The sequence below is a fragment of the Capricornis sumatraensis genome, chromosome 4, assembly GCF_032405125.1.
Source record: "Capricornis sumatraensis isolate serow.1 chromosome 4, serow.2, whole genome shotgun sequence".
Lineage (NCBI taxonomy): Eukaryota > Metazoa > Chordata > Mammalia > Artiodactyla > Bovidae > Capricornis > Capricornis sumatraensis.
The window spans coordinates 139411059-139428858 of NC_091072.1; the positions used below are offsets into that span (position 1 = coordinate 139411059).

The 17800-nt window shown below is 35.5% G+C and overlaps 1 protein-coding gene across 1 annotated transcript in view; it reads right to left on the bottom strand.

Moving 5' to 3' along the window:
* ATF7IP (activating transcription factor 7 interacting protein) overlaps nt 1–17800 on the bottom strand; it is a 58103-nt gene that overhangs the window by 26108 nt on the left and 14195 nt on the right. Inside the window, exons 5-7 of the mRNA XM_068971358.1 lie at nt 12266–12331; nt 2525–2598; nt 1850–1938 (exon numbers count right to left, since the gene is read on the bottom strand). Of these exons, the coding sequence (XP_068827459.1) occupies nt 1850–1938; nt 2525–2598; nt 12266–12331 (229 nt within the window). The remainder of the gene's footprint in view (nt 1–1849; nt 1939–2524; nt 2599–12265; nt 12332–17800) is intronic.

Sequence of the window (17800 nt, forward strand, 5' to 3'; positions counted from 1 at the left end):
ACTAGCGGGAAATACAACTGAAAAACAGTGAAAACTAGGCAAAATTGTAAAGACAATTTTGAAAGTACGTTAAAAATGCCTTAGAACACTGGCAATATATAAACTCACACAGAATATCTAGAAAGATTATCATAAATTCATAACAGGTAAACTTAGTGATGGTATTTTACGATATGGATAAAGTTAAGCCTGTACCTGTGGATCCAATTTTACTGAATTCCCTGGGAGGAACTAGTGAGGAGAGGCTACTACCTCTATTAACGTTCTACTGACATTATGTGATATGGAAAATAACATAGGGAAGATAGGAGAAGAATTAAGGAGCTGACAACAAAGAGCAGAGTAAATCAAAATGTTGGTCACTGGAGTTTTACAGTTTTTTTAGTTCAGCCATTTGTGTGTCTTCTCATTTGAGCAGGTTTAATAAAAATCAATGACCAAGTCTCCTTCTCACTGATTTGTAAAGTCTTTCCAAAATCACAGGCACACATAAAGCATTACTGCTGCATACCAAATAAGGCTGACTGGCTCAAGGAAAAGTGCTTGGACAACTGGCTGAGCTATAAGCTGAGCTCACAGCCTATTTGATGGAATACCACTTTTACTTGAAAGACCGAGTTATAAACATACTATGGTTATTCACTTGGGTATCTGGCAAATTTTTTCTTGAAAATAAACCAAATAAGGCAGAGACTTCAAAGAAAACAATGAACAGTATAGATTGGCAACAGTAAAATCTGAGTTAAAAAAAAAAAAAAAAACTTAGAACTTGGGAAAATACATCTACCTGCCACCCTGAGAGCATGGTTAGCTTCCCAAATCTTTAAAGGCTCTTCTGAGAATAACTGATAACAAAATAAATAAATACAATTTAAAAAAAAATTTATTAATGAAATGTACCCGTGTTTGGAAGACTTGGAAAACTCGGTGAATATTTTCCAAGTGATCAATGAATGATATTAGTAAAGACCCATCTAAGTTCAAGACAGATAAAAGAATTTAGTGAAAAATTTACAAACACTTATTGGTGTGATTTCTGATTTCACTTTGCAACTAACCTTTAAGAAACCACTACTTGCTGTGTCAAAGAATAATACCCACATTCTCTCTAGGCTTTTTCCAACTACACATTTGTATGAGGCTGAATTTTCTTCACATATTTCAACTAAAACAACAAACTGCAACAGACTGAATGCAGACACAGATATGAGAATCCAGGTGTGTTTGGCCATCTTAATGTTTTAAGTGAAGTATAAAAGAGACATAAAAATTTAATATAATAATACTCTTTTTGCTAATATTTTTAATTTTGGAAAAGAGTTACTTTTCATCAAGACTTGCTACTTATGGTATGTAATTCTGTTGTTTAATTGCTAAATCATGCCCAACTCTTCTGTGACCAAATGGACTGTAGCCCACCAGGCTCCTCTGTCCATGAGATTTCCCAGGCAAGAATACTGGACTGTATATAATGGTACAAAATATAGGTTTGCAATTATTTTTAATTGAATTAATAAACATTTAAAAATTATATGTTTTAATTTCTACCATAGTAAATATCAATTAATATACCCACATCAGCAAAACTCTGTAGATTCTTAATAATTGTTAAGATTATACAGGGATGTCAACACTCAAAAGTTTGAGAACCACTACAGCAGAAATCTGAATTTCTATATCTTTATGCACATCTGTGATCCTACTTTTTAAACAAAATTTTGCTCTTAGCACTCAATTTTACATAACTGTATTCAGTTTCTTAGTCCATTTCAAGCTCAAAAGTGTGTAAGAAAAGAGAACAAAAGCCTTCAATTCCTAACAAAATGTATTTGGGTGTTAAGAATATTACCTGTATTCACAGGGGTTTGAAAAGATGGCGGTGCACTCTCACTTATATTTCTTTTGGACTCCAACATCTGTCTCACTGTGTTTGTATTTCTATGAAATAGATACACACACATATAGTCACTGGACATGCCATTCTAGGGGATATCTACTTATGCATACAGAAAGCAGTGGCGCATAGGGAGAAAGGGTAGCTAGACTTGGATGTTAATTTAAAGCACTAAACTGGGAGTGAATGCAGTGAAGCAAAGCTGGTACAAAAACACTGGAATGCTGGGGTGTAGGGCATTAGGGAAGAGTCTTCCTTTTATATTCTATGTCCTCAATACTTTAACCTGAAAACCAAATATGGATCCAAATATCTGCACACATTAGTTTTTGTCAACTCTGACCAAAGAATTTCTCAAATACTTAAGGTAATACTATTTAGCACAAGTGGTTAAAGAAATCTGCAATGACAAAAGAAAGCTTTATAAAAAAATGAGCAAAATCAATATCCATAGGAGAACAATTAGAGCAAAGCAAAAAGAAGCAAATATACTTAATACAGTATACCAAACACTTTTTCTCTACAAAAATATATAGTATCACATTCTAAGATCTTTCTGCATAATAAAGAAAATCAGAACCTTGTTCTCTTAATGAAAAACTTGATAAACAGCCTGTTTACAATTCTCACCTGTAGGGCACACTGTTATTGCTGATGACATCAACTACAGACTTTCCTGGTGATACAGGTGGGTTTGGTGGGTTCTGAGGAGAAAAATAACCAAGGTAAAATAAAGCCCAATTCACAAGGAATCTTTCAGTCCTCTAAGTGCTTTGTTAATATGTTATCTGTTATTTCTATGCTGCTGCTAAGTCGCTTAAGTCATGTCTGACTCTGTGTGACCCCAGAGATGGCAGTCCACCAAGCTCCCCTGTCCCTGGGATTCTCCAGGCAAGAACACTGGAGTGGGTTGCCATTTCCTTCTCCAATGCATCAAAGTGAAAAGTGAAAGTGAAGTCGCTCAGTCGTGTCTGATTCTTAGCAACCCCATGGACTGTAGCCTACCAGGCCCTCCATCCATGGGATTTTCCAGGCAAGAGTATTGGAGTGGGCTGCCAGTGCCTTCTCTCAGCTTATTATCTAAGAATGGTTATAAATACTGTTACCTCATAAGACCCCTTTAGAAATGGCAGAATTGACTGCTTTACTGTGGAAACAGGGCATATGATGACCAAAATGTGTAAATTAATCATCACTATTCTATGAAACAAGACTTAGAAACCTATATTTCTTGCCACTTACTTACAAATCTGTTGCAAAATTTAAGTCTTTTTGTAGGTGTAAAATAAAAGGATTAGGGAATTAATGGTATTAGATCAGGAGTCTGTGAACTTTATAAAGGGCCAGATCGTAAATATCTTAGGCTTTGCAGCTATTCAGCTCTGTCACTGTAGCACAGAAATTAGCCATAGATGATATGTAAGTGAATAAGCATGGTTGTGTTTGAATAAAATTTTATGTACGGACACTGAAACATGAATTTCAAGTTATTTCTATAGAACAGGAGAAAATCTTATTAAGAAAAAAAAACATTAAACCTTGGCATTGGTACATATTAAAGTGCTTACACAAATTAGTCTATTGTCACAACTACTTATCATACGAAAAGTGAATAATTCCCAGACCTCAGTTTTTTATGAGTAAATAAAGAATAGTTTATATGCTAAAAGTGTTCAGTAAGCATTAACAATCTGAATCTAAAGAATAACTAGATACTCATTCAATAAATGTCTAGTGAATGCCTACTAAATACCTGGCAGAGGAAGCACCAGATTACAAGCAGAAACTCAAGAAACAAGGAAAATATTTGTTTATCCTCAGAAGTAAATGATTACCAATTAAGTGGTATCCTAGGTCAAATATCAAAATTCTTTTTAAAATTTTTGTTTAAAAAAAAACTACTTGTCACTATGTGACTTATAAGATGCTCCAATTCTAAATTTCAGTACAAACTAAGCCTTTTTCCATCCTCCAAAACAGGGACTACAGAAATAGAGTTGTAACATTTATATACTAATTACCATTATTTGGGCCTCCATTATAACACCACTATCATCACTGGTTTCTTAAATTGAGAAAAATAAGTCCACTCCAGTCTTAATTAAATATAATAAATAATACATATTAAACAAAAGGTGATAAACAGAATCACATCAAGCAGATGCCACTAATCACTCTTCTCAACAACAAATATATTTTGCTACATTTTTAGGATAAAAGAATGATTTTATCTGTGTAGAGGAGAAAAAAAGATAAGATAAACTGCTCTGACACAGAAACTTTTGAAATATCTAGAAAAGCAAATGAAAGTAACATTGTAGCATCATTGGGAAAAGTTTTAAAAAAATTTTAGGGGAAAGATCTGCATGTTCTAATAAGTCTTTGAGTAATCAGTACACTCAAAACACTTAAAATGAAGGTAAAGATTTCAGAGGGAAAAAATATAAAAGGAGGAGTATAATAAATAAGTATCAATAAGTCAAGTATGGCTTAGTGTCACTGGATGGCAGACCTTAAACACTACAGTGTGGTAACATCAGCAAGATGGCAGAACTGAAAATCCTATAGATTCCTTCCCTTACGAAAACAATGACTTAATAACTTAAGGATCAAATTTCACTTGTAAGAAGAAACCTGCTGAGAGATTAGAGCACCCTAAATGAGAAAGTGAAAGTGGAGAGTGAGAAAGCTGGCTTAAAGCTCACCATTCAGAAAACGAAGATCATGGCATCCGGTCCCATCACTTCATGGTAAATAGATGGGAAACAGTGGAAATAGTGTCAGACTTTATTTTTCTGGGCTCCAAAATCAATGCAGATGGTGACTGCAGCCATGAAATTAAAAGACACTTACTCTCAAGGCTATGGTTTTTCCAGTGGTCATGTATAGATGCAAGAGTTGGACTGTGAAGAAGGCTGAGCACCAAAGAATTGATGCTTTTGAACTGTGGTGTTGGAGAAGACTCTTGAAAGTCCCTTGGACTGCAAGAAGATCCAAGCAATCCATTCTGAAGGAGATCAGCCCTGGGATTTCTTTGGAAGGAATGATGCTAAAGCTGAAACTCTAGTACTCTGGCCACCTCATGCGAAGAGTTGACTCATTGGAAAAGACTCTGATGCTGGGAGGAGTTGGGCGCAGGAGGAGAAGGGGACGACAGAGGATGAGATGGCTGGAGGGCATCACTGACTCGAAGGACATGAGTCTGAGTGAACTCTGGGAGTTGGTGATGGACAGGGAGGCCTGGCATGCTGCGATTCACGGGGTCGCAAAGAGTCGGACACGACTGAGCAACTGAACTGAACTGAACTGAACTGAACTGAGAGTAAGCCCCAAAGAGACCAATAGAAGAAGGTAGGAAAGTCTGTTGCACTTAACCACCATATCCCACCTCCTTCCTTACACAGTGTGGTAAAATAGAAAAGAAAAAGGAAAAATAATCCCAACAAGTGTCCTCTTCTTCTTCAGGAAAGAAACACTGGAATTTGCATGCAACACTCTGACTTTCGGGGGACAATGATCAAGGTACTGGCTTCAGTCTCACCCAACTTGGAAGCAGCACACATTGGGTGTCTTGAGGAGTAGATGAGAAGAAAGGCAAACCTCTCGGGCTGGTACTAAACCAGGAAACTGGCAGTAATACACAGAGACAGCAGGGGTAACTCCAATATAATGGTTTGCTAAAGCAGAAGCAATTTGAAAGGCAGATACCAGGTAGGGGATGGGAAGTTCCCAAACAGAACCAGACAAAACTCTACAGATTGGAGATACACACACAAACTCCAAGAAAATGCCATCTCTGAAAAAAGGTTTGAAAGGAGATCAGAGGTATCTAACTGGACCAACTAGTAAAGGTCTTCATCTGTACAAAGATATTCCAAAAAGATGGGAAGTGTACTTTTTCAAATGCCTAATTTCAACAAAAGAGAAACATACCAAAAAAAAAAAAAAAAAGAGAAATATGGACCAATCTATGAAATTAATTTCCAGAAACTAACCTTAAAGAAACAGATCTAGGAACTATCCAACAAAGAATTCAAAATGACTATCCTTAAGATGCTCAATGAGACAGAAAAGAACACAGAAAGAAAACTAAATGAAATTAGAAAACAAAGCAAGAAGAAAATGAAACTTCAGAAGAGAACCAACAGAAATTCTGGAGCTGAACATTTTAACAACTGAATTTAAACATTTACTAGAAGGGATGAAAACCAGACTGTATCAAGCAGAAGAAAGAATCAGCAAACCTGAAGATAAATCATTTGAAATTATTGAGTTAAGAAAATCAAACAGAAAAACTGAATGAAAAAAAGGTAAAGACAGACTAAGAGATTTATTAGATACCATCAAGTGGGCCAATATACAAATATGAGAGAACATGAATAGAAAGAAATAGGCAGAAAACCTACTTAAGTAAAGGCCAAAATCTTCCCAAACTTAAGAAAGAAAACTGACAAATTCAAGAAGGTGAAAGACTTCCAACTCAAAGAGACCCACACTAAGAAACATTATAGTCAAGCTGTGAAAAGTCACAAAGATTGTAAAAGTAGCAAGAGAAAAGGGACACATCACATTTAAGGCTGCTCCCTTAAGATTATCAGTGCTTCTTTTCTCAGAAGAAACCTAACAGGCCACAAGGGAGTGGAATGATATATTCAAGTGCTAAAAGAAAAATACTGCCAAGCAAGAATATCATAACCAGCAACACTATCATTGCAAAAATGAAGGCAAAATTAAGATTTTCACAGTATATACAAAGCTGAGTGCATTTCACAGCACTAAATCCACCATACAAGAAATGTTAAATGGAGTCCTTCAAGCAGAAATCAAAGGACACTAGCCAGCAACCTGAAAGCAAAGGAAAATATAAAGCTCTCTGGTAAAGGTAAATGCAAAAATAAATACAGAATACTGCATTACTAGAAAGTGGGAACAGAAATCCCATCTAATTCTAATACAGAATTTAAGTATAAAATATAATTGTAAATCTATGGTAACATACACACAATACAAAAAGATATAATGTATGATATCAACAAAGTGGTGGGAGGGAAAAAGTGACCTGAATTTATTTCCAGTTTAACACAGTTGTAAACTTAAGAGATGTGCAAATCAAAACTATAATGAGATATCATCTCACACCCGTCAGAATGGCCATCATTAAAAAATCTATAGTATTATTAAAATGTCCATCCTATGCAAAGTAGTCAAAAGTTTCAATGCAATCTCAATCAAAATTCATCATTTTTTTCAGAAATAGGAAAAGGCATCCTAAAATTCAAATGAAAGCTCAAGAAACTCTGAATTACCAAAACAATCTTAGAAAAGAAGTTGAAAGCTTGTACTTCTAATTTTAAAACATGTTACAAAGCTATAGTAATCCAAACAGTATGCTGCTGGAATGCAGACAGACACATAGAAATGTGAAACAGAATACTGACCCCAGAAATAAACTCTTAATGCATACACTCAAATGATGTCCTGCTGTTGTTAAGTCGCTTCAGTCATGTCCGACTCTGTGTGACCCCATAGATGGCAGCCCACCAGGCTCCCCCCGTCCCTGGGATTCTCCAGGCAAGAACACTGGAGTGGGTTGCCATTTCCTTCTCCAATGCATGAAAGTGAAAAATGAAAGTGAAGTTGCTCAGTCGTGTCCAACTCATAGCGACCCCATGGACTGCAGCCCACCAGCCTCCTCTGCCCATGGGATTTTCCAGGCAAGAGTACTGGAATGGGCTCCCATTGCCTTCTACAAGGGTGTAAAGGCTACACAATGGGGAAAGAACAGTCTTTTGACAATCTGTGTGAAAACTGGATATCCAAATGCAAAAGAATGAAGTCAGACCATTAAATCATATATAAGATTTAATCCAAATGGATTAAAGACCTAAAACCTAAAACCTAAAACTATGAAATTCTTAAGAGAAAACACCAGGAAAGCTTCATGATAGTGGATTTGGCAATGATTTCTTAGATCAAACAAAAGGTAACAAAAGCATTAACAAGACAAAGAAGACTACATCAAACTTAAAATCTTCTGCACATGAAAGGAAACAATCAACAGAGTGAAAAGGACACCTACGTAATGACAGAGAATAATTACAAATCATGTAACTGGTAAGATGTTAATATCCAGAACATAAAAAGAACTACATCTTAACAACTAAAAGATAAGTAACCAGATTTACAAATGGCCAAAGGATCTGAATAAACATTCCTCCAAAGAAAATATGCAAATAAGCATGTGAAAAGATGCTCAACATCACTAAGCAGAGAAACGCAAATCAAAACCACAATGAGATAAGGCCTCACATCCATTAGGGTGGACACTATCACAAAAGAGGGAAATGAAAACTGTTCCCAAAAATATACAGAAATTGGAACCCTTGTGCCATGCTGATGGGAATGTAAATGATGTGATTGCTCAGTTCCTCAGTGTTACTTGTTCAGTCACGCACAACTCTTTGCAAGCCATGGACTGCAGCCCACCAGGCTCCTCTGTCCATGGGATTTTCTGGCAGGAGTACTGGAGTGGTTTGCTATTTCCTTCTCCAGGGGATCTTTCAGACCCAGGGATCGAACTGGGGTCTCCAGCACTGAAGGCAGACTCTTTACTGACTGAGCTACCTGGGAAGCCCTATATGTGACTTTAGCAGTGATGTGACTGCAAAAGAAAACTATATGGAGGCTCCTCAAAAAATAACAGAATTACCAAATGACCCAGCAATTTCACTTCTGGGTAGAAATATCCAAAACTTTGACCTCAAAGAGGTATCTGCACACCAATGTCATTGCAGCATTATTTGTAAGAGCCAGAAGTTGAAACCAGCCCAAATATCCATCAATAAATAAATGGATAAAGAAAATGTGGTATATACATACAATGAAGTGTTAGCCTTAAAAAAGGAAATCCTGTCATATGCAACAACCCAGATGAACCTTGAGAACATAATGCTTTGTGAAATAAGATAAACAAAGCAAATACTGTGTGGCTGCACTTATGAGATATCTATAGAAGTCAAAACCATGGAAACAAAGTAGAATGATCATTTCCAGGGGCTAAAGGGGAGGCGAAATGGTAGTTGTTCTATGGAGGTCTTAGTTTTGCAAGATGAAAAATTCCTAGAGATATGTTACACAACAATGTGAATACAGTTAACACTACTGAATTGTAGAATTTAAAATGGTAAATTTTATGTTGTTTTTAATCACAATTAAAATAAAAAGAATTATTTTTAATAAAAAATTGAAATGGAGGATTTAGATTAAATCTAAAATTTGAGAATCAATTATATGTCACTGATTTCCATAAAGGAGAGAAATATCTTGATATTTCTTTTATAGTAAAAAAAAGATAGAAAGGATGAAAGTTAAAGATATCAGTCATAAAGCCCTAAAATAGATTAAACATGAATATGGTCTTAATAGCAAACTGCTTATGAGGATTTTCTTTTCTTTCAGAAAGTAATAGAAAATGTTTTAAGACAAATCTGAACAGTGGGATTTGCTATTAACTGATTAATATCAGAGGACCAAGGAGCAAATCTAAACAGAAGAAAAGAATCTGAAGTGGTATTGCTTGTTTAGTTATTTTGGTAAGGGGGATAAAGTTCTCAATATTCTTTTGTGTCTTGTTTTTAAAGCCTACAAAGACAGATGTAAAATTATAGTGGAAACCATAATTAAAGGAAATTTAAACATGGAAGAACAAAATCTTTTGACATTTCTCCAGAAATATCTCTCACAAGAAGAAAACAGTAATAAGAATGAGTTAGAAAGATGCCCAAGTTTTGAAAATTAAAACTGGCCTTACAAACTAAAAGAAGTAACACAATTTAAAAGACTGAACACTACCTTAACATTTTCTTCAAGTGCCACACATATTAATTGTTCAAATTAATCTATTCCAATCTTTAGGAATTACACAGTCTTTGTCCTTCTTTCCATACTTACTGTAGCTCTTCAAGACAAACTTTTCAGGGATCGTAATATTTTCATCTGTATATCTTAAGGTCTCTGCCTACCTCCTTTAACTAAACAAGTAAGACCTGGAAAACAGTTCTGATAATAAATGTGATATGCACAAACACTGGAAAAGTACAAGGTGGGCAACACTACTTAGTTCAGACACAGGATGAAAAGAAAAAAATGGAAAATCATATTGTAAAAAAACAATGGGAAAATTTCAAACCCCTATGTTTAGTTCAGGCATAGCAAATAAAGGTTTATACCAATTTTCCAATGGAAAAAATAGTTTTTATAGTGTGACCAAAAAAAAAACACCTTTTTTTAAAGCTACGAAACTCGAGTTTAAAATCAGAAAAGTAATTACATCAGTGAAGACCATAATAAAAAAATCTTTGTTGCTGCTGCTGCTAAGTCGCTTCAGTTGTGTCCAACTCTGTGCGACCCCATAGAAGGCAGCCCACCAGGCAAGAATACTGGAGTGGGTTGCCATTTCTTTCTCCAATGCATGAAAGTAAAAAGCGAAAGTGAAGTTGCTCAGTCGTGTCCGACTCTTAGCGACCCCATGGGCTGGGGCCAAATTAAGGATTTGATGATTAGCCTGCGTAAACAACTGTCAGTTGTTCAAGAAAAGATAAATCAGAGCTTAAAAAATTAAGTTCAAAGAATATAAAGATGCAGAACAGATTTGTAGCTGCCAGAATACAGGAAGTAAGGGCAGGGTAAAGGCAAGGTTGAAACTGTAAAAGAGAGGCAGGAGGGTGTCCCTGTGTGTCAAGGGACTGTATCTTAAACTGTGGTGGCAGGTTACATAAATCTATACATGAGATCAAATTGCAGAGAAACACACAGATATACAGAATTAATTTATGTAAAAACTGAAGCAACCTGATAAAGTCTACAAAACTATCTGATAGAACTGTACTAATTTCTTGGTTTTGATAATGTACTATGGGTATAGATTTCACCAATGAGTGAGGCTGAGTGAAGGGTTCATAGAAGTCTGTGTGTTATTGTTGCAATTTCTTATGTATCTATCATTTCAAAATGAGTTGTTTTAAAAAAGTCAAGTAAAGTAGATATGAAAATGATTCAAGACAGAAATATCTATAGGAATAATGACTACTACTGAAAAAAACTACTATTGGAAATTACTATGTACCAGGCAATAAAGTTATCAAGACACAAAGAAATATAACTTGCTCAAATGAAAAAAAGAGGAAAAGAAATTCAACTAAAAACAATATTGCAATGTACAATGCTATACTAAAAATCCATATTACAGAATAAGTAAGGAAACAACAGAAAGCAAAGTGTAATAACGGACCACAGTTTGTGCTATGCTACAACACCTGGACTAAACTACATGGAGGAAGAAAGGAAGAGGAGAACTGGGCTACTTGAGGCCGTGTAATACTGAACTATTTTGTAGGACATAATAGACTAAATTACCACAGTGGCAAATACAGGCATACCTTGCTTTATGTACCTCACAGATACTGCATTTTTAAAAAACTGAAGGTTTACAGCAACATGCGTCAATCTTGGTACTATTTTTCCAATGGCATTTCCTCACTTCGAGTCTCTGTGTTACATTTTGGTAATTCTGGTAATATTTCAAACTTCTTCATTATTATTATACTGCTATTTGTTGTTATTTTAGTCACTAAGTTGTGTCTGACTCTCTGTGATCCCATGGTCTGTAGCTTACCAGGCTCCTCCCATCTATGTGATATCCCGGGCAAGAATACTGCAGTGGATTGCCATTTCCTTCTTGACCTAGGGATCAAACCCACATCTTCTGCACTGGCAGGTAGATTCTTTACCATGTAGCCACTAGGGAGACCCTGTTAAAGTCTATAGTGATCTGTGACCAATGATCTCTGATGTTATTGCAATTATTTTATGTTTTGCATTTTTTAATTAAGGTATGTATATTAAAACATATCTAAATGATTTTTCAGACATAATACCACTGCTCACTTAATAGACTATAGAATTAACATAACATTTATGTATTTTTTTTCTTTTTTTTTTTACAAACTTGTGGCTTGCTTTATCACAATAATTGCTTCACTACAGTGGTCTGGAACTGAACCCACAGTTATCTCCAAGGTATGCCTGAGAGAAACATGGTAAGGCAGATCCCCAAAGCTTAATTTTAAAGATGGATATTTCAAGAATTTCAAGAATGCCTTACATATACATATTACATGTACTGATGTTCATATGAAAACAGTGAGGATTAGAAAAGGTTAATGACTAGTTCTAGAGCAGAAGTTCCAGAAACAACATGCAGGAAGTACATAATATGAAAGAAAATTTCAGACTTGTTTCCTTCTAGGTCAACACCTCCTAAGATTACCACTTAAAGCTAAATATCAACTATGCAAGAATAGAAATTCTTACTTCTTGTCTTTTCTTAAGATCTTCTTTGGCTGCTCCAAAGCGTTTGGTTAACCTGGCTATCTTGGCCTAAAAAAAGCAAAAACGAGACAGAAATCAAACGGCATTATAGTATCAAAAAGGAACCTGTGCATACATAATAAGAAATCTATGGGTAATAGGATCCTCAGAAGACAGTCAACAGCAAGAAAATAAGACAAGTTGTTGTATAATCCTTGACTTCAAAACTCAAAGTAAACACTCTTGGTTTTAGAGGATTGGCTTTTTCCCTCCTTGCTTGCAAACCAGCATATTTCTGAACATATGTGCTTGCATTTCTTATTATTTAACATAGTTGGGACCACACTTAATTTTCTCACTGAAAATTATATATTAATAGTAAACAAATCTATAAATCACAGAAGATCCCTAACCAATAGTACATATGAGTCTGGAATTCTCTAGGCCAGAACACTGGAGTGGGTAGACTTTCCCTTCTCCAGGGGATCTTTCCAACCCAGAAATCAAATCCAGATCTTCTGCACTGCAGGTGGATTCTTGACCAGCTGAGCCACAAGGGAAGCTACATCTACAGTACTCAAATACTTCTTTTCAAAAATTAACCTACTGGCAGATAAATAGCAGCAAGATCTTTTTTTGACCCATCTCCTGGAGTAATGAAAAATAAATAAATAAACAAATGGGACTAATTAAACTTAAAAGATTTTACACAGCAAAGGAAACCATAAATAAGATGAAAAAACATGGATGGGAAAAAATATTCTCAAATGAAGCAACTGACGAAGGATTAATCTCCAAAATATAAAAACAGCTTATCCAGCTCAATATCAAAACAAAAAAAATACCAATCAAAAAATGGGCAGAAGACCTAAATAGACATTTCTCAAAAAAAGACATACAGATGGACAAAAAACACATGAAAAGATGTTCAACATCACCAATTATTAGAGAAACACAAATCAAAACTACAATGAGATATTAGCTCACATTGCTCAGAACAGTCATCAAAAAAAAATCTACAGACAACAAACACTGGAGGTGTGGAGAAAAGGAAATCCCTCACACTCTTCATGTGAATGTAAATTGATACAGCCACTGCAGAGAATGGTATCTATGTGTGTGTAAGTCGCTCAGTCATGTCCAACTCTTTGTGACCACATGGACTATACAGTCCATGGAATTCTCCAGACCAGAATACTTGAGTGTGTAGCCTTTCCCTTCTCCAGGGGATCTTGCTAGACTAATCCAGGGATCAAACCCAGGTCTTCCTAATTTCAGGCAGATTCTTTACCAGCGGAGCCACAAGGGAAGCCTGGAGAACAGTATGGAAGTTCCTTAAAAAACCTAAAAATAGAACTACCATATGACCCAGCAATCCCACTACTGGGCATATACTCAGAGAAAGCCATAATTCAAAAAGACACAGTCACCCCAATGTTCAATGCAGCACTATTTACAACAGTCAGGACATGGAAGCAACCTAAATGTCCACTGAGGGAGAAGTGGATGAAGAAGATCTGGTACATGTATACAACAGAGTATTACTCGGCCATAAAAATGAATAATATAATGCCAACTGAAGCAACATGGATGGACCTAGAGATTTTCATACTGAGTAAAGTCAGACGGAGGAGGAGAAATATTGTATGACATCTTTTACAAGCAGAATCCAAAAAGAAATAATACAAATCAACATTTACAAAACAGAAACTGAATTACAGACTTAGAGAAAGAACTTATGATTGCCAGTGGGAAGGGATATGGGAAAGGCTTAGTCAGGGAGTTTGGGACAGACATGTACATATTGCTATTATTTAAAATGGATAACCAACAAGGTCCTACTGGATAGCACAAGGAACTCTGCTCAGTGTTATGTGACAGCCTGGATGGGAGAAGCGTTTGGGAGAGAATAATAGATGTATATATATACCCAAGTCCCTCTGCTGTCCACCTGAAACTATCACAACATTATTAATCAGTTATACTCCAACATAAAATAAAAAGTATTAAAAAAAAGAAAAGAAATGTCCAAGATGGAAAAGGTTGGGAAAAAAGACACATGGCAGAAGGGGGCTTTAAAAGCTCTCACCCATCTCAGGAAATTGAGAAGACTATCTGAATGTTCAGGACAGAATGCTAGCTCACAAGTGGCCTGAAAAGACCCTAAGCTGTCACCTCAGACTAGCCTTCAGAATCTATGCAAGCAGGAAGAGAAGAATAAGGCAAGTGTGATAAAACAGGTTGTAAATGGTCTAGCCTAAGTGTTGAACGAGTACCCCAATGTTAATCTGCAAAGATTTGGGAGAGTAATCTTTTTACTTTTTTAGGCTCCAGGCATTTAAGTGAAAGTTGCTCAGTCATGTCTGACTCTGCTACCCCATGGACTGTAGCCTGCCAGCCTCCTCTGTCCATGGAATTCTCCAGGCCAAAATACTGGAGTGAGCTGTTCCCTTCTTCAGGGGATCTTCCCAACCCAGGGATTAAACCCAGGTCTCCTGCATTGCAGGTGGATTCCTTACTGTCTGAGCATTTAAGTTAACTGTAAAAATATCAGCTGACCACTAAGTTAACAAAACACAGACTTCAGTGACCACACACAATAATGAATATATACTCTCCAAAAATTGTTTAAAAAACCCACTAATCAAGCAAATAACAACAAGTAGCAACAGCAAACCCTGGATAGAAGGGGAAAACCTGATTTTCTGAATTGTCACATTGCAATACTCAAAATATTCATTTAAACAGTAACAATGAACAAATTAGGACATATACAAAGAAATAAGAAAGTATGGTTTAGTCACAGAAAGAAAAAAAAATTAACAGAAATATAGCTCAGGCATAGAACTTACTAGACAAAGACTTTAAATAAATGGTTTTAAATCTATTCAAAAAACTAAAGGATACTATTGAGAAAGAACTTGAAAAAAAAAAAAAGGAAAAAAATGTCCAATAGAGAGAATATGAGTAAAGAGACAGATATTATATATTTTTAAACAAGTATAAATTCTGCAGCTGGAAGTACAATAACTGAAATTAAGAAATTCACCAGAGAGATGGGAGGACAAGACTGTGAAAGAAAAGTTTTGTATACTTTTTTGTATAATAGGTATTAATTCAAGAGGTTAAGTTTAATCTCCAGAGTGATCACTAAGGAAAAAGTAAAAACTTTATAGAAAGAGAAAAATGAAGAGAGTTAAAATGGTTCACTAGAAAAAAATCACAAAAGAAGGTAATAATGTAGGAATTAAGGAACAAAAAAGGTGAAAGACAAGTAAAATGGTAGGACTAAATCTTTCTTTACCAATAACTAAATGTAAAGAGATGAAAAACTCTTCAATTAAAAGGCAGAGATTGGCAAAGTGGATAATAAATCATGACCCAACTCTACGCTGCCTACAAGACTTCATCAAAATGTAAAATTTCTGTGCATTAAAAGACATTATCAAGAGAGGAAAGTGAAAAGAAAACTTACAGAGTGGGTGAAATAGTCATAAATCATGTACTTTAAAGTGTTCAATATCCAAAATATGTAAAGAACTCTTACAGCTCAACAATAAAAAGGCAAAAACAAAAACTCCAGGAATAAAAATAACTTAAATTTTCTCTAAAGTAGATACACAGATGTTTAAACAACAGTACAGGTAACTCAGTAGAGACAGAGAGCAGATTAGTGGTTCCAAAGGGCTAGAGGGAAAGAGAAATGAGAAGTGACTATTTAATGGGTACAAGGTTTTCTTCTGGATTGATGAAAATGTTCTGGAACTAGATAAAGATGATGACCATACAAGAGTGTGAAGGTACCAAATGACACTGAACTGTAAACTTTAAAGTAATTGCTATCCAAATTTTACTTCCATAAAAATCTAAATACAACAAAGAAAGAGATGGGAACTAAATTGGGCTAAGTAAAATGTAAATAAATGGCATGGTAAGGACAGATCATAAATGAATGGAAGCTATAATATGAAATCAAATGGCTGAAATAAAAACACTGTGAGCATTAACACTCTGTAGGGGGCTTTCCTGATGGCTCAATGGTAAAGAATCTGCCTGCCAATACAAGGGGCACAGGTCTGACCCCTGGTCTGGGAAGATACCACCTATCATGGAACAGCTAAGCCCGTGCACAACAACTACTGAGCCTGTGCTCGAGAGCCTAGGAACCACAACTACTTAGTCCACATGCTGCAATTACTAAAGCCTACACACCCTGGAGGTCGTGTTCAGTAACAAGAGAAGCCACCCCAACTAGAGAGTAGCCTCCACTTGCCTCCACTAAAGAAAAGCCCACACAGCAATGAAGACCCAACACAGTCAATAAAAAAAAATACTCTGTAGGACAGTGAAGCCACTGGTGGGATTAGGAAAAGTGGATCAAAAACTAGGAGATCTAAAATACAAATCAGAAAACGAAGACAGGTTTAAAACTGGTACACAACTGAGGAAACTGGACTACACAGAAGAGAATTAACAAGCAGCATTTTAGAAAGATGAATACAATGCTTGAGAAGGACCAGTAAAGACGTAAAAAGCAGTACCAAAGTGGTCATGTAAAAGGCTGCGATTATAATCAAGGAACTGGGTAATGATGGCCTTGTAGAAAGTAAAAAGATGTAAAAGACAGACTTTTATAAGAAATTTAAAAGTTTTAATTTGGCAACTCACTGTGTATATGTGAAGTGATACAGAGGAATCAGTTTCCAAGAACTGAAAAATTGTGAATAAAAGGAACAATGGGAAGGTATTCCTTGAAGATTTTTCTAAGAATTCAAGAATTTTGAGTAAGGGGAACAATGTGCAAACTCCACAACATGACTTATTTGTGGAGAAGATGATTGGTTTGATGTTGGAAAGATTAAGATTCTAAGGCTACAAAGAAATATTCAAGTGCAAAGTCTTATTAAAAGTTAAAGACAGACTTGTAGCTTAAAAATATGAGAGTTAAAATCTCAGGTTCTAAAAGCACAAAATCATAGATGCAGCTATGGGAATGATAACAAACTATGAATGAAATTATTCTCTTAAATCTTCTAACATTTTCAGTTCTAATTCAACATTCTAAATAGTACTAGTAAAATAAAATGTAATGATTAGACAACACTATCACTAACTATATAAGGACCCGCTAAAGGTAAGAAACAGGAATAGTGTTGTCCTAAATGATGCATTATAAAATAACTATACAATTACCTTATTATTAACAAAGTCTCACTTTAAATAAAATTTACAATATGAAATTTAAAAAAATAAACTTGTTGGCTGAGATATATAATTCCTAAAATCTAGTCACAGTTGCTTGCAATTTGCTTTCAACTGCGCAACTTTATTTTCATGAACCACTTCTCCCTTATTTAAGGCTCTATAAGTGGTTTTCAAGTCAGCATCTGAGACAATGCTCGTATTTCAGACAACCTATACCAAATAGAAACCACACATTCTCTTCTGATAGAATGAATGTACTGATTAAATTTCCCAGTTTTTTAATCTTGGAATGAAATTAATTACTAACGCATGCTACCATGTGCCCATTTCAAC